We start from the raw sequence: 23,747 nt of genomic DNA on the forward strand, positions 1-23,747 counted from the left end.
CAGCTGTTTGGGATCAATATAATTATCATGTATTCTTCTACTATGAAGGAGTTTTTACCCTATAACAGAAAAATGATATATTCTTATTAAGTTTCCAATATTCTTAGAGTTAAGAGAAAAAACTTAGTGTCTGTCATAATTAATTTCATGTCAAATTGGCTAAGACACAGAACCTAGATATTTAATCAAACACTTGTCTCAATGTTGCTATAAAGGTTTATTGTAGATGAGATTAATATTTAAACAGTTCACTGAATAAAGCAGATTACTCTCCATAACGTGAGTGGCCCTTGTCCAACCAACCAAATGCCTTAAGAGAAAAAAAAGTAGGGTCCCCTAACAGAAGGAATTCTGCCTCCAGAATTGGGCTTCAATATTAGCTCTTCCCTGGATCTCCAGCCTGCCACCCTGCCCTAAAGATTTTGGACTTGTCACCCTTCATAATTTTGGGAGTCAAATGCTTTACATCTATCTATTTATCTGTCTGTCTGTCCATCCATCCATCCATCCAGCCAGCCAGCCAGCCAGCCAGCCAGCCAGCCAGCCAGTCATCCATCCATCCATCCATCTAAGTGCACATCCTATTGATTCTGTTTCTGTGGAAAACCTTAATACAGGGTCTAGGAATAGACCTGTATAGCCTGAGTGACAAAGCAACACTAAGGAAAATAACTGTCCCATGTTCCTCCCCAGGGAGATAGATGAGTTACCTGAATGGGGAGGGTACATGGCACAGCAGAGGGAAATGCAGGTTGTGGGTGCTAAGATGAAGAGCATACCTAAATTTGGACAGTATAGAGAGATTAGCAGACGGGATAAAGCCTGCACAGCATCATTAAGCAAACTGAAAGGTCACTGAGATATCATATTGGTGAATGCAAATCATGTATTTCTTCTAATGAAAATATCAGGTCCCCAAATAAAAAAACTTATGATCAACACCAGGTGAAGGCCCTAGATACCCATACATTGTCCTTGGATGGCCCTACAGGTTGAAGTTTCTTAAGTCACGAGCCCACCCAAAATTTCCGTCGACACACGTCTGCTCCACGGAAGGCCCAGCACAGCCCTGGGACCCCAGAAACACAAGAAGGCAGGATTGCTGCTTGGAGGTTCATGTGGAGGAGAAAGCCCTAGAATTGATTTGCAAGAGCAAATCTTCACTTGGTACCCACCAGACTTTTTGAAGCACTTAAAACTTTTGTATTCTTTTCTGGATCTTTTTCTAGGGCCAGGAGCTTCTGTTAAAAAAGTATGCAGGTTTGTTTTCTGTTGTATATAAATATTCAGGTCTTTCCTTGTAACAAGGTGTCTCGTCCTGAATTGGGTATTCCAGTAAATCAAAGACATGAATGCCCTTGGAGCGTCGTTTGTCAGTAATTCAAGAGCGCAGACTATTCCTCGTGAACCAGGTCGGTCACCACAGCAACGGGGTGACAGGAAGGCAGAGGTAAGAGGAAAAACGTAGAGGTTAATTTTTCCCAGTTTCCATGGATGAGGGATAAAATATAAACATGTGCATACACACAGAGATTCTGGAAGTTCCCACCTTGAAATGCTTTGTCTCATTAAAGGTTATCCCAAGTGAGGAAGCTGGGAATTCCTGGAGACAATCAGAAATGAGGAAAGACAATACTTGACCACATAGGGCTTTGTTTTTTTTCTAGTTCTGAATTTGATTTGGGGAAGAGTTAGAAATAAAAATGGGAAAGATATGGGGGTCCCAAGCAGCCCTGAATGAATATCCCTTGCAGAAAATATGCCCTCCTATCTCATTGAAAGAAGAACAGGTTTTTGGTTCTTTGGAACCTTCAACTCACTGCAAATGTGAGGCTGATGAAGGTAACAAAACACTCACCTCCTCTATTGTCACAAAATCCCACAATTGTACTTCTGCCTCCTACTCTATCACTATGAATAATAAGTTTTTAAAGCTAAGCAAACAGAGCTAATATTTAAATCAATTTCAATAACATAGAATTAATTACTTTGGGAAGAAAAAGACTGGGCAGCTAGACATTTATTTTACAATTAGCTAGAATTTAAAGAAAGTTGGCATTTTTCACCTTTATTTTATTTCTTAAAGCAAAGCAAGAGCAATAATGTTGAAAGTAAATTAATATGTATTCTTAAATCATTTATTTCAGTCACAGTAAAAGGCAAACAAAAAATAGACAGCATACTTGATTTCTCATTGTATGCTAGAAATGACAGAAGTTACTGAAGACATTCTGTTGTTCAAGTTTCACAATACTACATCAGATAAATTTTGTTATTTTTATACAAATGAGAAACTGAATCCCATAGGATTTATATTACTTGATTAAGGCCAATAGGTAGTTAACCAAAATTACAATAAAATTCTCACTCTCTCTCTCTCTCTCTCTCACACACACACACACACACACCTGCTCATATACACACCCATATCTATCACTGGTAGAGCTGGAGTGGTCTAGACAGCAGCTCAGAGGGATCTGGGATATGAAACATGAGACTTTGGTAAAAAACCTCTAGTGCCCTGAAGACACAACCTGTTTCATGAGACATTGACACAGCTTATATTTCACAGAAATTAGTAGAGAAAATGTTTGTTCAGTAGAGACATTTACATATTTTATACTTAATGACATTTTTTTCTCAAATGATTCTACATAGAGCATGGCTTATATACCAGCACTCTTCAGTAAATAAAGCCAGCATTCAAGTATCTTATTCAAGTTTACACTGCACATATTTGGAGAGACTGGACTTGAACTGGACACCCTGGACACAAAACTTCCACTTAGTACATATTATTTATGATATTGTTTTTTTCCTTTTTTTAAAAATCCTCACCCAAGAATATTTTTCTATTTATCTTCAGATAGAGTGAGAGGGAAGGAGAGAGAGAGAGAAAGAAAAACATTGATGTGAGAGAGACACATTGACTGGTTGCCTCCCTCATGACCCCAACCAGGGCCGGGGACAACCTGCAACTGAGGTACGTGCCCTTGGCCAGAATTGAACCTGAGACCCACTGGTCCACGAGCCACATTCTACTGCTGAGCCAAACCGGCCACGGCTGATATTGTCTCTTTCACTTCTTAATGAATAAGAAATATCATGGATAAACTCACACACCCCTGAGAACTCATTCTGTAGTGAATGACTCCTTTATAAGGTCTTCAATACCATACAAACGTTGTTGAGAAGCTTTCCTTGTTCTCAGTTGCAGAGAAAATGACATTGTAAAAATTGGTGATGTCACCTCAATACTAGCCTTTTATTTTTTATGAGGCATTGGTCATTTTTCTTGGGATTATAAAAAAAGGATGAATTAGGATTCTCTGTTAATGCAAACAAGATATTGGGGGAAATATGACATAAGGCAAATTGTGCACCCTATTGATGAATGAAGGGTGCTTGAATTTAGAAAGAAGAAAAAGAAAGGCAGCAAAGAAGAGATGGTGAGAATGGTGCAGATAAACTCACTTTGCTGGATGCGCCAAAGGAAAACTAGGCCTTGAGGAACATAGTTTCAGGGTGCCAGTACATGTCATAGGATTGAAATATGGAAACACTTTCTGAGAAAAGGAACATGAAGAGAATTTATAAATGAGAAAACCATGGTTTGTGACATTCAAAAATGAAACAGTGCCAGCATTGTAGTCTAGGAAAATCCCAACACGATGGAGAGGAACAGTCAGTTTGAGGGGTACCTTTGATGGGTTAAAATTAAAACCATCCTCAAAAGCATTATATTCACATTGATTCTCTAACCCTATAACCCAGTAGCCACATTTAGGTTGGCATCTGGAGTAAATATGTTGACAGTTGTTACTCTGTCTTACAAAACCCGGCCTAAAGTCAGGGCATTTTTCAACACATACTCCCAAGGCCCAGGCACGTTTCTCGGACACATCCACCTCCCAGTAATATTTCCATGAGGTGATCACCAGCGAGCCGAGTATACCATAATCCTCATTTTCACATTTCTCAGAAGTACAATTTGTATTCTGACGTAACACACATCTCACTTCTTTCCCATCTGCAGAAATGTCAACATTTGATTTTTTCTTGGGAGGATTCAGGGTCACGTGAACTGTCGAAAAATCAAAGGGTTGAGTGAGGGATATGATGTATCTTTACTTGTGACACTGTAGAGGGATCTTCAGAATAATGAATGGGAACTGGGAAGAACTTAGCTCTGTTCTTGGAGAGAGGTATAATATTGCAGAAATAAAATACAGTAAACCTCGATATAATGGACTAATTCAGAAGAGGGGGTGTCCCTTAAAGCCAAAAGTCTATTATATAACAATGTAGGTTTTCTGAATGTGTATGCAAAAAATTGACAAATTAGTTAGTTCACCTGTTTTTATTTATGTGGACATGCATGTGTAATTAAAATTAAGCATATGCAAAAAGTTAAATTTCACAGAAAACTTTTCTATATGTATTATAGTCATTTTAATGTATACTGAATAGGTCTAGTAAATGCGTGCATTTACCAGTCACCGAGAGTAAACAAATGCACAAGGCTGGGGAGAGGCTTAGCACACATGGGGACGCTGGCTGGCACGTATTAAAACTGCAAGAGAGCCCTGGCCGGTTTGGCTCAGCGGTTAAAGCGTCCGCCTGCGGTCCGGAGAGACCCAGGTTCGGTTCCCGCTAAGGGCACGTACCTCGGTTGCAGTTTGTCCCCGGCCCTGGTTGGTTGTGCGGGTGGCAGCCACTCGATGTGTCCCTTTCACATCGATGTTTCCCTCTCTCTCTCTTCCTCTCTCTCCCTCCCACTCTATCTGTACAAAAAATGGAAAAATGTCCTCGGGTGAGGATAAAAAAAAAACTGCAAGAGAAAGTCACAACAGGAGACAACAGAACCAATTACCACATACAATGTGTTGTGGTCATGTGCTAATTATTCGCAGAACATTGGTTGTGAGTGGTGACGCTTAGATTTAAGTATGTAGTCTATAATCATAGATATGTAGTATTTCTTTATGTCAGTGAAATTACTACAGTGTTTGTTTCATACATATGACCTATTCTCTAAAACGTATTAAAAATAACAGTGCATCAATAACAAAAAATAACCTGTTAATTTAATTATAAGCAAATCTTGGTTAGAAGAATTTTAAAATTAAGGGTGTTGCCTTGGCCAGTCTGGCTCAGCAGTTGGAGGGTCAACCCACAGACCAAAAAGTCTCAGGTTTGATTCTGGTCAAGGGCACGTACCTGTTTTGGTCTTGTCTTGATCGGGGTGGTGTGGGAGATAACCAATCAATGTGTCTCTTTCACATCGATGTCTCTCTCTCTCTCTCTCTCTCTCTCTCTCTCTCTCTCTCTTTTCCCTCCCTCCCTCCTACCCTGTCTGAAGATAAATGAAAATATACCTTCAGTTGAGGATTTTTAGAAAAATTAACAGGGTGTTATTTTTTTACATATGACATATGAACTGGAAATTCTGTCCATTAATCCCAAAGTGCGTTAGATCGAGGTCCACAAAATACACCTGTCTGTGCATATGTGTGTATCTAGAAAGAAAATACGAGTCTTAAGACATGAGACCTAGTAGAAAATGTGAACTTCGGAAAGAAGGTGAGGACAGAGTGACTTCATGACACTGTGATTTCTCCTTACCCCAATAGTGTCGCATCCACGTCAGCCCTGAAATGATAAAAATCCATAATATTAAATACAAACAAAGGAGTCAGCACTAACACCTATTTCTTTTCAGATCAGGGAGAGGCTGGAGTCTATGTGAGGCAGTACACAGAAGAATGAGAGGTGAAGAAGACAGCTGACCACTCCCCATTGAATATGCCCGTGTCATCAGTACAAGATATCTATCCTGCTTTGTCTCCTCTGTCCACACCCAGAAACGGAACCCTCATCCCTCTTTAACCCCCACATAACAAGAATCTCACAGCCACCCACTTGCTCTGGCATTCCTCACCAGTAAACTTTTGCAGCACCTCTGTCAGATCTGGTCCTTTGAACACACTCCTTTGTTTCTTGACGAGAGTTTTTGGCCTCCTCAGAATGAAGGTCTTACTCCTAGGGATGACAAAAATTGAATCTGACGCCTCTGACTCCATCCCTCCAAAACCACTGATTTATATCCGTTCACCGCCATTGAAGCATATGAGTCCCATTCTATGGAGACACTGAGAAAGGAGAGAGTAGACTCCTGATTTTGGAGCCAAAGAAATGTGCTCATGTCCAACTTTCCAGTATACTCTGTATGAGCTTAGTTAGGAAGGCCTTGATCTCTCAGAAGTACAATTTATTCCTTCCAAAATAATAACCAACCTCTTCCTCTCTACCTCCTGGAACCATATACAATTATGTGAAATTAACTTTTTTAAAAAAAGGAACCTTTGGTTCCTTAAAACAAATTGATGTGAGGAAAGTCACTGCAATGTTGTAGAGAGATGTTACATAAAAGTGAGGCTGCAGAACTGGGCTCCTGGTGGTTTGAGATATGTCAGGTGTGGGAATACTATCTGGAGAGGACCAAGTTCTTCAAAGTCTGTTCTCCAACAAGGAGGCCCTCAGAATAACATCTGAGATTTCAGGTTCTCTGGGAAAAGTTGTAACATTTGGAAAAGAAGACATTATGAACACCATACTAATAGTGCTTGAAATGTCATGTGTTTGAAGAGTTTGATGCAGCCAAGTAGGTGGGTAAATTTAGGCACAAGGGTGCTGCCCTTTCATTCTGGCTTCAAAAGTACATGATCAAGAGAGATCAGTTGTTTGTACCAGATCCAAAATACTTTTTGTGGTTCAAGACTGTTTTTACAAAATAAAGAGAACCATATAGAAGAACCTGGGCAGAAATTTAACCATAAAAGAGTCACCTCTTTTCTGGCTGCTTGGCAGGTAAAGAAGACACAGCCTGCTCACAATAGTTGAAGCAGGAATGAAATACTGAGCTAGATACAGGCACGCTGAGTGAGTCAAATTTATGAAGGGGCAGGGATCTGATACTGCAACATCTTACCCCTCGCTGCTACTGACACAAACTCTGCCACTTCCCCCCAACCCCATGACTTTCTTACCATAAAATTTTGTCCAACCTCAATACTTATAGAACACTCAAACCATGATATGTGAACACAAATTTAAGACAAAACTACACCCAAATTTTTCTGCCCTGAGAAACATTTTATTCTAATTAACCACCAGATAACTTTAATGGTGTTAAACCAGTATTCACAGCACAAAAGGACCATCTCTGGTCTCCCACACATACCTTTTCATGATGCTATTCACATCCTAGAGAGGAAAGAGAAAACAAAGGGTCAAGAAGTAATAAGCCCTCCTCATTTACAAAGCTTCAACATATACCCACCACCCCCTGATATGGTGGGAACAGAGATGGTCCCAATGTGAGAGTCAAAAAGTGAAGACCCCTGTCAGTAATTTCAGGAGACTCATGTGAAGTTGTCCAGTTTCCCAACATATAAAAACAACTTGGACCCTGTGGATGCACAGTTTGAGCTTCCAGTACCAGGAGACGAGACATAGTTATGAGAAAAGCTTGAGGCCTGTGATATTTTTCCCGTGTTCAAGAGGCTTCTCATGAAAGAATTTGAATGAAGCATGGGTTGTTCATTTATTCAACATGAATGTAAAATGATGTGCTATTATCTGTAAAGCATTATGCCTTAGTTGGAAGAATCAAAGGTGAGTAGTTATAGTGTTCCTTGGGGAGTTTACCTGGCTACTGCTGAGGGTACAAGCAGACAAATGTATTGACGTTGGTGTTTCTCAAGTCTCACTTCATTTTATACACGATCTATAAATGACCTCATGAACTCCCTAAATTCAACATACACATGTACAATTGATTTCAAAGTCTTTATATTTACTCAATTTTGTCTTTTAAATCCAGGTTAATATATTTCCTAGTAAAGAATCCGGAGGAACCAGTAACAAAGGATGTCTCATGTGTACCTTAGTCTTCACCAACCAAACTGTCTCCTCCCTTTTACTCCTTTTTCTATGTTACCAATATCCACTCAACCACTGTCCTAAACACTACAATATTTACCTGCATTTCAGTCTATAGAAAGCCAGTTTAGTTCACATCATTAACAGTTTTTAGTCATCTGAACTTCTATATCATCACAGATTTATTTCTTTGAAAACATATGTACAAATATATTTGGTCTCCTTTACCTCAGACTAACTTCTCCCATGACACCAAAAACTAGGCCAACCTCTGAGTCTACACACGCACAGAAAAAATGCTTTGCTCTCTGTATTAAAGCTTTTTTGGTTGTATATGACAAAAACAATTAAAATAGATGAATTAGAAAAAAAGGAATTTGGGGGACAGTTGTAACTTTAATTAAAGCTTAATTTTGAAGCTCAAACACTGTCAGCAGAATCTGGTCTATGTCATTCTCCAAATTCTATTTATTCCCTCTATATCGACTTCATCCTCAGTTCATGAAAGAAACATGAATCTCTTCATATAAATTCCAGAAAATAATGATAATTTGTCTTCCCAGTTATATCAAATACTTCTGAAGCTTGCGTGGCCTTGGGCAGCATTGAATCAAGCACCCATACTAAACTCATCACTGTGTTGTTGCTGGAATAACATTAAGCAGTGTTGGAGGCAAGAAACCATATTTTACTGGAATTAATTTAGCATTAATCTAAAGCAGATTGTAATAAAATAGAGTGTATATTGTAATTAGAAGAGCAACCATCACAAAAATAAAAATAGTAAATCTTAAAATTTTATATTAAAAATATCTGTTTAACTCAAAAAAAGATAGTAAATGAGAAAGAGATCAATGAAAATTACAGGTGACATAGAAGCCAATAACCATATAAATTGTATAGAACAACATCAACAACTGCAGTAAAAGTTATTATCTTTGTCTACCAATCAAAAGGCAGAGATTTTTGAACTAGAAGAAAGGATTTTCAATCATTGCAATCTACAAAAGATATGTTTTTGAGTCAAAGACACAAATATGGCTAAAGTAAAAAGATAGAATTTCTGTCCAAATGGTGGAATAGGTGCTTGTATCCTCCCACAACCACATCAAAATTATAACAAAATTGCCCAGCTGGTGTGGGTCAGTGGTTGAGCATCAACCCTAGCACCAAGAGGTCAACGGTTTGATTCCCAGTCAGGGCACATGCCCAGGTTGTGGGCCAAATCCCCAGTCAGGGATATGCAGGAGGCGGCCAATCTATGTTCTCTCTCATCAATGTTTCTTTCTCTCATTCCCTCTTCCTTCCTCTCTCTCTAAAATCAATAAAGAAAAAAATCAAAATTATAACAAAATTGTAGAATATCCACCCTCGAGAACCACATGATGGCAAGCTGAGTAAAAGTTCTATGATCAAGGATATTAAGAAGAAGCCACCTCGAGACTGGTAGGTGGGGTGGAGACAAGCTTGCTTGTACCACACCCACACATGGAGGTTAAGAAATGGGAGGAACATCTTGGCTGCAGAGGTCCCACCTGAGGAACAAGGAGTCCCAGCCCCAAATCAAACTCCTCAGTTATCAGTACCAAAGTGGGGAAAAGGAGTCCCCACAGTATCTCGCTGTGAAAATCAGCAGGAGCACAGTCCAGGTGAAATGGAGGGCTGTTGTAGATGCAGGCATCCTCTTAAAGGGCCCTAGAACACAGTCACTAGCTCACAAACACTTGTCCTAAGCTCCAGAGAGGGACAGAAGCTTGCAAAAAGCTAGGGACATTCAGAGAGAAACTGAATCATCTGGCTTTAGGTTGAAGGCTGGCATAGCAACTTTCTCCAGGACTAAAGTGCAGACAGGCTAATTTTTTTTTTCTTGTTGAGCACTTCCCCTATGCAGCCTGCAGGCCCAGCCCAGTGCCAAATCTTAGTCTTCATTAACCTGTCAAACACCACACTTGCCACACCCTGGTGGTTCTCTGCAACCCCACCACAACCACTTCAAGTCTCTGGCTGAATCTCCTTCAGAGACAAAGCCACAAAAGCCGCTGCCCTGCAAGCCCACACAGAAGACTTCTTAAAATTTCTCAAAGGTCTGCAAACACTAACAAGTAGTGTCTGAGCTCTAAGTGGCCACAGTCCAACAGTAGTGGCAGCTGACTTTGGTTAACAGCATAGCCTCTCCAAGTCACCTCCATGCCCAGCACAGGCAACCAACAACCCCATACACTTTGTAGCTCCTATCAGGTGGCACTGTACCAGACACAGGCAGTGGCTGAAATTGACTACACTAGAGCCCCTGTCAAGAGGACCCAGAACCAAAAAACCTGCAGGGCGGCTTCAGACCACATCAGAACACCAGAAATGACACACCAAAAGGGTATACTCTGTAGGCACCAGAGTGAATCCTGCTCCATTGAGTCAGTCCCCCTAGAACAGCTTGGTCATTGTAGTCAATGCCATTCCTCACAACCAGTAAGATTCAGGGTCAATCTCACCCATTGAGATGCCAACAGCAATCAAGACTCAACCACAAGAGGAAAAATACACAACCCACAAAAGGAACACCCCTGGAGTACCTGGTTCAAGGGAACAGGGTTACTACAAAGGATACCTCCTACATAATGCCACTCAGCCAAGACTGGGAGACTTAGCAAACACACATAATACATACAAATATACATAGGGAGGCAGCCAAAATGCTGAGACATAGAAATATGTCCCAAATGAAAGATCAAGACAAAACTTCAGAAAAATAACTAAACAATATGGAGGCAAGCAATCTACCAGATAAGTAATTCTAAACACTGGTTATAAGAATACTCAATGAACTTAGAGTAAAAGATGATCTCAGTGAAAACTTCAACGAAGAAATCAGAAACACATAAAAGGAAATAGAAAGCAAAAATAAAGACCCAGTGAAAAAAGAATACAAAGAGAGAATCTGAAAAGCAGTTTGTTACCTATAAGGGGGTTCCCATAAGACTATCAGCTGATTTCTCAATGAAAAATTTGCAGGCAAGAAGAGATTAGCATGAAATATTCAAAGTGATGAAAACCAAGGACCTACAACCTAGTTTACTCTACCCAGCAAGGCTATCATGTATAATTGAAGGAGACATAAAGAGCTTCCAAATAAGAAAAAGCTGAAAAAGTTCATCACCACCAAACCCATATTATAAAAAATATTAAAGGGACTTAAGAAGAAGAAGAAAAAAATAAAAAATATAAATTAAAAACTCAAGAATGGAGATGACATGACCAACAGTATCAACCAGCTTGATCTAATTGACATCTTTAGACCCTTTCACCAAGTGAATGCACAAAACATACATTTTTAAATTTGTATAAAAATTTCTGGACAGTCCTGGCCAGTGTGGCTCAGTTGGGAGGGCATTATTCACGCACCAAAAGGTTGCTGATTTTATTCCCAGGCAGGGAACATGCCCAAATTGTGGGCTCTATGACCAGTAAGAGATGTGCAGGAGGCAGCCAATCGATGTTCCATGCACACACTGATGTTTCTATCTCTCTCCCCCTTGCTCTCAGCCTGAAAGTCAATAAACTATCCTTTAAAAAAAAAAAAAAAAAAAGTTTAGACATACAATATTTTAGAATGTGAAGCAAGTGTCAATACATTTTAAAGATGGAAAAAAATTAAATATTTTTTTCTAATTAGAAAGATATTAAATTTAAAATACACAGCAGAAGGAAAAGTAAAAAATAACCAAGTGTCAGTAAGTTAAACAATACAGTTTCAAACATCCCAAGGGTTCACAAAATAAATCACACAAAAAAAAAATGTGAAAATAAGTTGAATTGAATGAAAATAAAAAGTAAACAATCCAGAAGTGTGAAATATTGTTAAAACACTGCATTTATATAATTAAAAACTATAACAGAAAAGATTGTGTCAAATAAGTGTTCTAAATTCCCACTTTAAGAAACTAGAAGAACAGAAGTTAAATACAATGTACACGCACGCACACACACATACACACACACACACACACACACACACACATGCACATGCAAAAGAAACTATGTAAGTGAAAGCAGAAATCAATTATAGAAAGGTTAAAAAATGGATAAATTAATAAAGTTTTTTTCTTGAAAAAAATTAATTAAATTCACCAAATATAACTAAATTAACTAAAAAATAAATAAAAGACACCTGGTTGGTACGACACAGTGACTGAGCATCGACCAAAAGGTCACCAGTTCAATTCCTGGTCAGGGCACACGCCCAAGTTCTGGGCCAAATCCCCAGTATGGGGCATGCAGAAGGTGGCCAATCTAAGTTCTCTCTCATCAATGATTCCATCTCTCTCTCCCTCTCCTTTCCTCTCTCTCTAAAATCAATAAAGAAAAAACAACTTTTTAATAAATAATAAAAATCACAAAATCAGGAATAAAAGGGGACTATTGCTTACAAATCTGGTAATTTAAAATGTACAAATTTTTACAAAAGTATACATTATTAACAACTGACTCAAGAAATGTAAAAACAAAACAAAACAAAACAAAAAACCTAAGAAAAACTAATTCAAAACCTAAGGTATTTTTGCCCTGGCCAGTTTGGCTCAGCAGTTGGAGCATCGGCCTGTGGACCAGAGAGTCCTGGGTTCAGTTTCCACTAGGGGCACGTACAAAAAAAAAAAACAACAAAAAAAAAACCTAAGGTATTTTAAACCTTTGCAAAAAGAAAGGCCAAGAGTGAGATGGTTTCACTGGTGAATCTAGTGAATAATAAAAGAATAAATGATACTAATACTACATAAATTGGTTATTCAGAAAATACAGAAAGAGGAAGAAAATCTTAACTTATTCAATGAGAACAAAAAATAAATAAAACACAACTCTTGTATTATGAAATGGTACAATGAAAAAGGTTCTAGGGTCGATCACAGATACAGGAGTGTATAAAATATAATTGGACACAATGGATCTTTTTTCCCATCACTTTTGCACTTTAATTGATACATTAATAAAAATGAGAATTCCCCTGGTTATTCATGCATTCAATTATTTCTAGAACTTCTGAAATAGATGCAGGGACGGGTTACTGCAAGACCAAAGGAACCTCAGTGTCACCACCAGAAACAGCACAGCCACACAGTAGAGGAGGAAACTTAGTCTTCATTTTTCTCAAGTTTAGATGCTGGGGTTTATTCCCAAGTCTTACCTGCAGCATCTCTAGTGTTGACCCCTGCAACCGATGCTCCAGATCCAAGATGAGTACTTTCAACAATTGGCTCTGCTTGACCAGTTTACTCTCATCCTGAGCCAGGTCGTTGAGAACATCTCCATCTTCCTTCTTCAACCTTTGCAGCTCCTTCTGCTCCTCATTGTCCAGGATCTCTCTCAGTCTTTTAAAACAATCCTGGACACACTGGTTCTCATTTTCTATTTGATCCTTCAGGAACGAGAAAAAGAGAAAGGGACTCAGCATATCAGGCAGATACTGGGAGCCAGAAATAGAAGTATTTGATTTGGCAGTTCTCACAGGGAAGGGAGATAGAAGCAGGGGAAGAATTGTTGTGGTGGCTGGTTTTTCCTATTTTTTCCTCTTCATCACATTATAAAATAACGTCCTTAGGTCTGCATTAATGAGCCAAGCCTGAACCAAAATGGGACACCTAGATGTGGCTCTGCTCTCACAAACCTGCCCAGGACAGTCATACCTCCCTGCATTACCCCTGACTTGCACAACCCCACCTTCTGCCTAATGTTGAACATCAGGGACAGAGCCATGAGCCATTGGCAACTGTCTTCCCTTGAAAGAGTTAAAGGTTCAAAATAATGACAGAAATTAATACAGAATTTGCTGGTCCTCATCACCAGAGAGTTTCTCTATGAGAATAAGTAACCTACAAATATCTGTGTTAATTTGTCCATTTTCAGCTCCATCCCTATCAGGAAAAGGATAAAGAATAAATAGTCAATGACTGTGGACATATCCACTGTCAGGGAGCAAAGAGAAAGAAAGCTCCTTGTCACTGAAACTCAAGGTCCTGCCCAGATTCTTGTCTAACTCCTTCAGAAAGGGTCTCCTCCTACCTTCCAAGAAGTTCTCTCTTCTCTGATGTCCTCTCTCCACTTCTCAGCTATTTGCTCCTTTGACATCAGCCTTTTCAGATCTTCCTGGAGCTTCTCCTGTGAGAGAGGAATCACACCAGGGTAAAGCTATGGCTTTCTCATCATCAGAAAAGAGGGTAAATGGGGAAGAAATCAGGTTGACCTCTAAAGGGACTCAAGTTTATAGAAACTGTGAAATAACCATTAGAATCTGTGATTTGAAGGAAAACCAGATGTGGTGAATGTGTTCTTTAATACTCAGTGATAGAAGTCACCATTCCCATGTAAAGAAAAGACAGATGCTCTTTGTCCTAGAAAAACAAAAACAAAAAAACAAAAAAACTTGATGCTGTGGTAATGAAATAGCTTAGTTCTTGATCCACCAGCTGCCCAGCCACCCCTCCTATCCAAAGGGGCAATGATAGCTTTGCTTGGGCACCAAACCTCCACCTATTAGCACAAGGTATTAAAATATCTACTTCTGGTTTAGAGTCTCCTCATCATTTTATAATTCTGTGGAATGCACAGAAATGTCCTTCAAGTCTCAGAAGGTAAGTATAGGAAGAAACAAGATCACAGGTCTCAGGGCTATGATGGCAAGGTGATTAGAGTCAAATGCAAAGTGAGATTTCACATCAAGCAGTATTTTCGGCCCTGTCTTTCCTGCATCCTGGTCTATTACCTTGTACTCCTGAGCAACCTCCTCCATGAGGAATGTGTGGTGACCACGGTGCTCTTGAGACCGCTCACAAAGCCAGCAAATGATCTTTTCATCCTCCTTACAGAACAGCAGGAGTCTCTCTCCATGGCGCACACAGAGATCTCTATTTTGTTCCTCCTCTGGGCTCAACTTGACGTTCCTAAGCGTCTCCACTATGTTGGCCAAATGCCGACTAGGCCGCAGGTTCCCAGGCTGGTAACTTAGCCTGCACACTGGGCAGTGACTCTCTCCTTCCTGGCCCAACTCCTTGTTGTTGGCAGTGATGCAGGCTTGACAGAAGCTGTGCCCACAGTCCAGGCTCATGGGTTCTTTCAGGAGCTCCAGGCAGATGGGGCAGGTCACCTCCTCCTTTATGTTTCCCAGGACTCTTGAAGCCATTGCAACTGCTTCCTGCTCCGACCTGTTCTGATGTCCTAGGTTCCTCTTGATCACAGATCCAAGCCTGATGGGAAAGGTTAAAAGGGTGCAGAGTATGAATGGTAGAAATAAATGATGCTAATTGTGTGGAAATCTAAGTGGGCAGAGATCAAAATTGAAGGGAAAACATAATAGCAACAAGGGAAGAATGTGGAAGCCTGGTATAAAAGTTTTTGATAATTTCCAACACTTTAATTCTGGGTCATCTCAAATGACAAATTCTAACTTTATATGTGAAATTGTTATTTTTCTTTACATCTACTGAACAAAACAATGATGTGATGCCTTTTCTATGAAGATCTTTGTGTGACCCACCATCTCACCAGATTCTTTCCTATGCCAAACACATTGTCAATGTTATAGCACCAATCCTGCTATCCATCTGGGCTTGTATACCTGTTCTTCTCTCAGCAGGCAGTGCTGTCCCTGGCAGCATTTGGACTTACTCTCTCCTGACATGTTTATTCATCAAGAGATCTGCTTTGATTTACTTGTTTACACTATACCCATTGTCATCACTTGTTGAACATTTACAATTTATCTTGTTATCATGGCACAATATGTAACAATGCATTTGTATATGTGGCAAGAGCAAACTCTTTTTTTTTTTTCCCCAAATCTTTATTGTTGGATGTAAAATGTATTACAGATGTCCCACATTCCCCCCCCATTAACCCCTTCCTCCCCACTCCCGCCCCCCTCCCACCTTTTCCCACACTATTGTCTGTGTCCATTGGTTATGCACATAAGTTCTTTGGTTTATTTCTTCCCACCCCCCCCCCCAACCCCTTTCCCTTTGAGGTTTGTCAGTCTAGCGATGAATTTGTGCTTCTTAATCCCTTCACCTTTTTCACTCATTCCCCCAACCCCCTTCCCAACTGGCAACCAACAAAATGTTCTCTGTATCTATGAGAATGTTTCTTTTCTTCCTGTTCATTTTGTTTGTAGATTCCATTGTTGGTAGATATGTATTCATTGCCATTTTGTTTGTTCATACATTTTATCTTTTCCTTCAAAAAGACCCTTCATCATTTCATATAATAACGGTTTGGTAGTGATGAACTCCTTTAATTTTTTCTTGTCTGGGAAAGTTTTTATATGTCCATCGATTCTAAATGACAGCTTTGCAGGATAGAGTAATTTTGGTTGTAGGCTCTTGGTTTTCATCACTCTGAATATTTCTTGCCACTCCCTTCTGGCCTGCAGTTTCTTTTGAGAAATCAGCTGACAGCCTAATGGGAACTCCCTTGTAGGTAACTAGCTGCCTTTCTCTTGCTGCTTTTAAGATTCTCTCTTTGTCTTGAACCTTTTGCATTTTGATGATGATGTGTCTTGGTGTGGGCCTCTTGGGGTTCATCTTGTTTGGGACTCTCTGTGCTTCCTGGACTTGTATGTCTGTTTCCTTCACCAAGTTAGGAAAGTTTTCTGCTATTATTGTTTCAAACAGGTTTTCAATTTCTTGTTCTCTCTCTTCTCCTTCTGGCACTCCCAAGATGTGAATGTTGGCACTCTTGAAGTTGTCCCAGAGGCTCCTTACACTATCCTCATTTTTTTGGATTATTTTTTTCTTTTTGCTGTTCTGATTGGGGATTTTTTGCTTCCTTATATTCCAAATAAATGGTTTGCTCCTTGGATTTACATACTCTATTATTGAAGCTGTGTAAATTATTCTTTATTTCAGTTAATGCCTCCTTCAATTCTAACTGTGTATCCATGATTTCTAACTGGTCCTTTTTTATGCTCTTGAGGCCCTCCCTAAGTTCACTGAGGTTCTCACTAAGTTCATTGAGCATCCTTATAAGCAGTATTTTGAACTCAGTATCTGTTAGGTTGCTTATCTCCATTTCGCTTAGTTCTTTTCTTGGGGTTTTATTCTGTTCTTTCATTTGGGACCAGTTTCTTTGTCTCCTCATTTTGGCTGCCTCTCTGTGTTTGTTTCAGTGTATTACTTAATGAGAGGTATGGGGCGCGCTGAGACCAGATGCTGCTCGTTTGAAAGAATTTAGGGAAAACCTGAAGCAGGATCCAAGACCAGCCAATCCTATGGTTAAGCAACTAGCAACAGCTTGGGTGGGCTTGAAAGTTAGGCGGGATGAGGCGGGGCCTCAGGGAGTCAGCAAGGCGGGGCTACCAGTGTGAGCCAGGTTGCTGGAGTCCCAGATATGGCGGCTGTCTACCGCCCCAGGGAAGGGCTCACCAAAGGAACAAAGGCCTCTTACAGCACGTTTGTCCCTGAGAAAGCCCCCTCTCCAGCCCTCGCTCCAGTGCCAAACAGCTCAGTTCTTCCCTCTATGTCTCTGGTGCCCCTTGAGCTGCCTCCCCTCCAAGCTTAGAGGGAGAGAGTCCGATAAGTCCGCGCGCGGGCCCTTTAGGGAGCTGCCTGGGGCTCCAGCCGCTTCAGGTTCCCTGAGCCTCGGTTTCCGCTGGTTTTTCCAGCCAGAAGTTATGGGGACTTCTCTTCCTGGCACTGGAACCCTGAGCGGGGTACCTGGTGTGGGACGGGGACCCCTCAGTCCTCAGGAAGGACCTTCTCAGCCTCGGGAGCCTCCTGATTTTTATCAGCCACACTTGGGTGTGGGACCAGCTGGTCGTGCCATCATTGCGCCGCCACCGCTGCCACCGCCGCCACTACCACCGCCGCCACTGCCGCCGCCGCTGCCGCCGCCGCCACCACCACCGCCACCACCGCCACCACCGCCGCCGCCACCGCCGCCCCTCGTACCGCAGCCCCTCCTACCAGTCTGGATGTGGCTGCTGATTTAATTTCGTAGTTGTAGGACTTCCATTCAGCTTGATTTCAGGCAGTTTTGAATGATGGTTGTTCTGTAGTTTAGTTGTAACTTTGATATGGTTGTGGGAGGACGCGATACCGCGTTTACCTACGCCGCCATCTTGACCGGAAGTCAAGAGAAGACTCTTTACCAGATGTGCATATGGAAATAGTCAGTGAATTACACAAATCATCTATCCTCAATACGCAGAGTTGAAATAAACCTAATATATTTGTTATTCCCCTTCAGAGATCTGTACCCATCCCATGTAATTAATCAATGACAAACTGAGGTAACATCACTGTTACCTATAATAATTAATACCCAAAGTAATGGGGGAAGGGATGGTAATGAAGGGATCCAGACCAGCTAACAGTTTTCGGAGAGTCTTATGCTTCTAAAGAATAAAATTTCAGCCCTAGTTGGTGTGGCTCAGTTACTTGGTCGCCATCCCTTGCATTGAAGGGTTGCTGGTTCGATTCCTGGTCAAGTTGTAGGCACAATCACAGGTAAGGGGCATGCAGGAAGCAGCTGATTAACGCTGTACTCTCATATCGATGTTTCTCTCTCTCTCTCTTATATCAATTTTTATAATCTTTACAATTTTAAAAAAAAGAAAAAAGAATAAAATTTCAATTTAGCCTGGAAGTATGCCAAAGATGTTGATAAGAGACAAAAAAAAATGTATATGTATGTGGATGGTGGGGAGGAAGATGATACAAATATACTCATAGGTTCACACCAGCCACAAACCTAAAAATATAGAAACACAGATGAAATGAATGTCAGTCTTAAGAAAACAGTCTCACAATATTAGGAAAGCTCAATCAACTAATTATCACTGACAATGAATGACATGCTAACAACTGGACTAATACCCATAAACTCAAAGAAGAGTATAAACAAAGGGCTTAAATCACTAGAACCTTGACATTACCTGGAAAGAAACAGTAAATTACGTAATCAGCCATATGTATGAAAATGAGCTGATGTGAAAAACACCTCTAGAGATAGGTGCATGTTGCTGGGAAACCCAGCAACAGGGCAGCAGATGGAGAGTTGTCCAACAATTCCAACCTGAAAACATCAGGGTTGAATTGACTGCTGAAGAACATGAAGAAACTGAGGGAGAGAAAATAAAAGTTATTAGGTAGAGGAAATGACCTGTCCGTGCGAAGATGTACCGCCTTAGCTTTGATTGAAAATGCCAGTGTGTCTGGTGTGAGAAACCTGCTAGGTCTTTGGAATCACATGAGCCTGCAGTGACCATGACATACAACACTTTCCCAGCTGTGTAACCTTTAGGGACACTTTTCCTGGAGCCAAAGAAGTTATCCATATTTTCCCACCAGAGAACACGTGGCACATAATGAGCTCTGCACTTGGGCTGTGGAATGGTAGTTGCAGTGGCTGAAAGAGGGGCTCTATGGATAGTAAGCTCATAGGATGTGATCTGATCATACATTCCTAACGGGGCTGGTCACGGTGGGTCTTCACCCTGAAGACATATAGCTTCTTTACTACAGGATTATCTTTGCCTTAAGCAGGCCCTGTCCATTGTTTCTGTGCACCTAGGTTAGCACGCCTTTGAAATGCCTCTTTTCAGACCTCTCACAAGTGTGACCGCCCTCAAGAGAGCACATGACCTTAACCGTCCTGCAAGCCAGTCCCTGCTTTTGTTTCTCCCACTTTCCTGCACTCTTCCTTAGTATCTTCCTTAATTCCAAATACATAAAAGGAGTTGCAAACCGCTTTTCTAGGAAGCATTTTGCTTAGGGGAGTTAGATATGTGAGAACAGAAGGTTAAAATCAGGTCCGGGCCTTTGGTTTCCTCTTCTAGTAAGCTGGTTTTTGCTGCTGTTATTTCCTGGCTGCGGGGAGGTGTGTTGGGGGAGGGTTGATCTATAGGGTTACAATCAAGAGGAAGTTCAGCTGTCTTGCAAGGCCACATCACTGATAGTAAAAAATGGACCAATTTGTAAAATGCATTTGGACTACAAAGACTACATAAACCTTAAATGCCAGTTAGCAAGCATAGACTTTATTTTTCACAAGGGGCATGCGACTCTTAAAACCAACTGTATTTCTTTTAGGCCCCTAGAAGTTGGGCTCACAGGTTTTCACAAAGTAATCCATCCTCTGTATGGGCTCACATAATCCACGGTAGTCTTGTTAGTGGCAAAAATGGCACCAGGTGGTAACTGGTGGAGTCCCACCAGATCTCGGTTCAGCAACCTCAGTACTTCTGGCTAAGAGAGAAAGAAATTCAGAGCCAAGACTCAAATTATAAGAAAACATTTATTTAGAAAAATTACAGAGTAGAAGTGAGCTGTAGAAGAAATGGGCCCAGGAAACAAGTTACAGAGGCAGAAGGACCTTGGAGCTTCAGGTGAGAGAGAGAGATGTGTCTTGAGAGATGAAAGAAGAGAGAAGGAGAAAAAGTTTGGTCATCCTCCAGGGAGTCAGTGAGCCCTAGAAAAGAAGGAGGTGGTGAAAGGTTCAGGCGTGCTCCACAGAGAGAGAGCCTCACTGGGTCTTCAGTCTTGAGGGCTTTTATTGGGGTGTCAGGGGAGAATCTTAACAAAATAGTCATGAGCATTCCAAGTGTGTCTCCTTAGGGTCATGGTCTCCACAGATCGGTCAAAGCTAGAGGTGGGAGTCATTAGTCATTGTAGCTGGTTCTGATGTCAGCTGTGGCTTCGCTCTGCCTGGCCTTGCTGTCTTTCTGGGCCTGGGGCTGAAACACACCTGAGACCTGGATGTCATCTCCAGGGGTTAATGCTTAAGTGAGTTAGAGTTTTGCCCGTTGCTAGGTACCTGGGGCTCTCTATCCTAGTGACCCTCTGCACCTGGCCTTTCGCTCCTACTCTGCTCAGACCCGTCTAACAGCCTACTACAGTTTCTCACATATCCACTGAGTCTGGCTTCTTAAAAGATTGAGATGACAGGAATAAAGTGCCTCTCGCATCTGTAAAACATCATGGAGGGCACACCTGAAGGAGTATGCCAGCATGCCCTGTCTCCTGTCCTGTATCCCTAGGGTCTGTCTGTCCTCAGCAAGGTGGAGTTAAAAATGCATACCTTACAGATATCTTACCCTGTTGGAAGCGCTTTTGGTTTACTATTGTTGTTTCTTTGTTTTACATTTGTAACGTAAGAATTTTTATCTTGTTTTATAACACCTTACTCTTTTACTGCTGTTCACTTTCCCCATCCCAAAATATGATTTTTGTAGGTACTTAATATTAATCATATGTTCAATAGTCGTTAATACAGTTTTATACCACAAGTATATGTATTTGTTCTTGTGATTTTAATAAATATATCCAAAATTTGTAAAAATTTATTTTCTCCTGTTTTTTGGGACATGTAATAGCCCCCCAAAAAGTTAATTAATACTCATCAGATATGGACCTTGGGCAGGTATAAGGCACAGATTCATGACCTCTGAAAAGGGAGAGTAAAAGAAAGTTCGCTTCAAAATATGTGTAAGAGAGATCAAGGTACAAAATGATTGAAGGTGAGATTAAGATAGATTTATTTTGGCTTTCAGTCAAGATAGCGGTGTAAGTAAACACAGTACTCCCACAACCACATACAAATTAAAACTAAATCCAGAGTAACCATCATTCAGAACTGCCTGAAATCAAGCTGAGCAGAAGTCCTATAACCAAGAATATGAAGAAGAAGCCACATGAAGACTAGTAGGAGGGGTAAAGACACAGAAGGGGCTTGTCTCACACCCACGTGTGACAATTAAAATTTGAGAAGGCTATCTCAACTGTGGAGGTCCCCACCTTGAGGAGCAAGGTGTCCCAGTCACACACCAGAACCCCCAGTTTCATAAAAAGAGGTCTCCATAATATCTGACTGTGAGAATCAGCAGGAATCGTGGCTGATTGTGATTGAAGCTCTTAGAGTGCCAGGCATCTCCTCTTAAAAGGAAGGGCCTGTGGTGAACTCAGAACAGGACCTGGTTTGAACTGTCATGTAACTCTTGGTAAACAAGAACAGAGAGTGCCCAGGAAAAGACAGGGCCGGATACCTGGGTCCGCTGAGCTTGCACACAAGCACACAGACTTCTTAGAGGCAAACCGCCAAGAACAAGAGGCATTGCCTGGCCCAAGGAACTGCTGTTCTTTATATAAATGGTTGAGTTAAAAATAGAACAGGAAGTCCCGGAGAGACTGTTATTGTAAATGTTTTTAACTTCTTTAATAATTTGTTGAATGCTTGATTGAATGTTTGCATTGTAACTTTGTTCAATAAATATGCTGCAGAATACTGGCTCGGGGCTCAGCATCCAGAGAGTGCTGAGTCCTCTGCTCATTCACAGTTTAATTACTGCGTCTGATCCGTTCGTCCCCTTTCATGATCCCACTGTAACACCGCAACAAGGGCCCACACATAGACTCACTTGAACTCACTTGCTCTGAACCACAGGGCAGGGGCAGCAGCTTGAAAGGTGCTAGGAACATCTGAAAGGAACTGAATTGTCTGATTTCAGGACAGGGTTAGAGGGGCAGCTTTCTCCCAGGCAGAAGTGCTGGCAGAGGCCGTTGTTACTTTGCTGAGCCCTCCCCCCACAGAGCAGGCAAGCAAGAATAAGAAGATGAGGGTAACTCAGCCTGGAGAAATAATGGTATCTTCAAGAAACAAATGACTCTTTGATCGTTTAAATATCCCTTCTTTAAAAGTCACTCTTCCCTCAGACTCTGTCTTCCTGCCACCTCAGCAGAGATACATACAAGAACAGCAACTTCAGAACCATGACTAAAGTTACCCAAACACTTTCAACCTGTGTTCTCCCAAAGCCTCCTGTCCTTTGCCCCCAGAAACTGCCCAACTTACTTTCAGGAGATGTACAGGAGTCTTAACTCAGTGGAGACATCAGCTGTAGGTCTGTTCTAGATTCACTCACTAAGCCAAATAGACCAGCTCTCCACAGAGGAGTTTCCTCGCAGGAGAGGGGTAAGAAATGAAAGTCAAATTCATAAGAGTGAAAATGAAACAAAGAAAGCAGAACAGAAATTTAACACATTGTTGACCAACAATTTTATACAGAAGTTATCTCATGTCACCGGCTATTTTTTCGTAATTGAGTATGAAAGTGAAGCAATCTAAATAAACTTCAGTATACTTTATTTACACATAATGAATTTAAATAAAACTTTGTACGTATCCCCTACATATTATATGTTATACATATTATATATTTTAGTAATTTTTTTGATGTGGTATGCTGTATAGCAATCACCTATGCGTAATGGTACACAACATGTTTTGCAAATATATCTGGTTTTACTGCACTTTCCTTTTGAAACACACTTTACACATTGTAGTTGGATTTTTTTTTTTATACCAGTGACTTTTTTCTAAAATGGGGTCTTTTAGTTGCCCTGAAAGCCTAAAAAAGTGAATCAATGTAAGGAGCTCTTTTAGAAGTACCAGAAGAAATGTTGAGTTCTGAGCTGCACTCATTCGAACCAACAGATGTCCATTCCCTAGATACTTCAAGTAAAAATTTTTTGTGTCTTATTTAGTCTGTTGTAATTACAGTAAATTTTGAATGCATTGAATAAAGCGCGATCGATCAGAAAGAATGTTACTTTCATAGACCACTTTATACTTTATCGAAAGATACTGCTGTTCACCAAATATTGGTCTGCTCGATCGACTCCTTTCCTGTATTTGTTGTCGTCTAATATGCATGCAGGTTTAGCTTTTGCTTTCCAGTTGTTTTCATAGAGGCATCGTGGATAGTTGATACAAATTCACTTTTATCTTTCCATGATATAAGGATAATGGGTCTTTTCTGAAAAAAA

The 23,747-nt window shown here is 40.7% G+C and overlaps 1 protein-coding gene across 3 annotated transcripts; it reads right to left on the minus strand.

The window, feature by feature from the left end:
* Positions 1-2,995: 2,995 nt before the first annotated feature.
* On the minus strand, positions 2,996-22,883 carry LOC118627563 (tripartite motif-containing protein 5-like). Of its 3 annotated transcripts, XM_036257831.1 has the most exons (9): positions 22,774-22,880; positions 18,860-19,044; positions 14,696-15,176; positions 13,996-14,091; positions 13,121-13,351; positions 7,244-7,266; positions 5,942-6,042; positions 5,626-5,652; positions 2,996-4,084 (listed from the first exon to the last, which is right to left on the minus strand). In XM_036257831.1, exons 3-9 carry the CDS (start codon positions 15,110-15,112, stop codon positions 3,471-3,473), a joined length of 1,509 nt encoding a protein of 502 aa, XP_036113724.1. In that variant the 5' UTR covers positions 15,113-15,176; positions 18,860-19,044; positions 22,774-22,880; the 3' UTR covers positions 2,996-3,470. The 3 variants fall into 3 exon arrangements, with proteins under 3 accessions (XP_036113724.1, XP_036113723.1, XP_036113725.1); XM_036257830.1 differs by lacking the exon at positions 18,860-19,044 and having other exon boundaries at positions 22,774-22,883; XM_036257832.1 differs by lacking the exons at positions 18,860-19,044; positions 22,774-22,880 and adding an exon at positions 17,889-17,925.
* Positions 22,884-23,747: the final 864 nt, after the last annotated feature.

Source organism: Molossus molossus, unplaced genomic scaffold, assembly GCF_014108415.1.
Source record: "Molossus molossus isolate mMolMol1 unplaced genomic scaffold, mMolMol1.p scaffold_m16_p_13, whole genome shotgun sequence".
Lineage (NCBI taxonomy): Eukaryota > Metazoa > Chordata > Mammalia > Chiroptera > Molossidae > Molossus > Molossus molossus.

Coding starts and splice junctions, on each gene's coding strand:
- LOC118627563 (XM_036257830.1), bottom strand. CDS start 15,112: ATGGCTTCAAGAGTCCTGGGAAACATAAAGGAGGAGGTGACCTGCCCC. Junction 14,092..14,695: donor AGGTTGCTCAGGAGTACAAG/GTAATAGACCAG, acceptor CCTCTCTCACAG/GAGAAGCTCCAGGAAGATCT. Junction 7,267..13,120: donor CAACACTAGAGATGCTGCAG/GTAAGACTTGGG, acceptor TTTCCTCTCTAG/GATGTGAATAGCATCATGAA.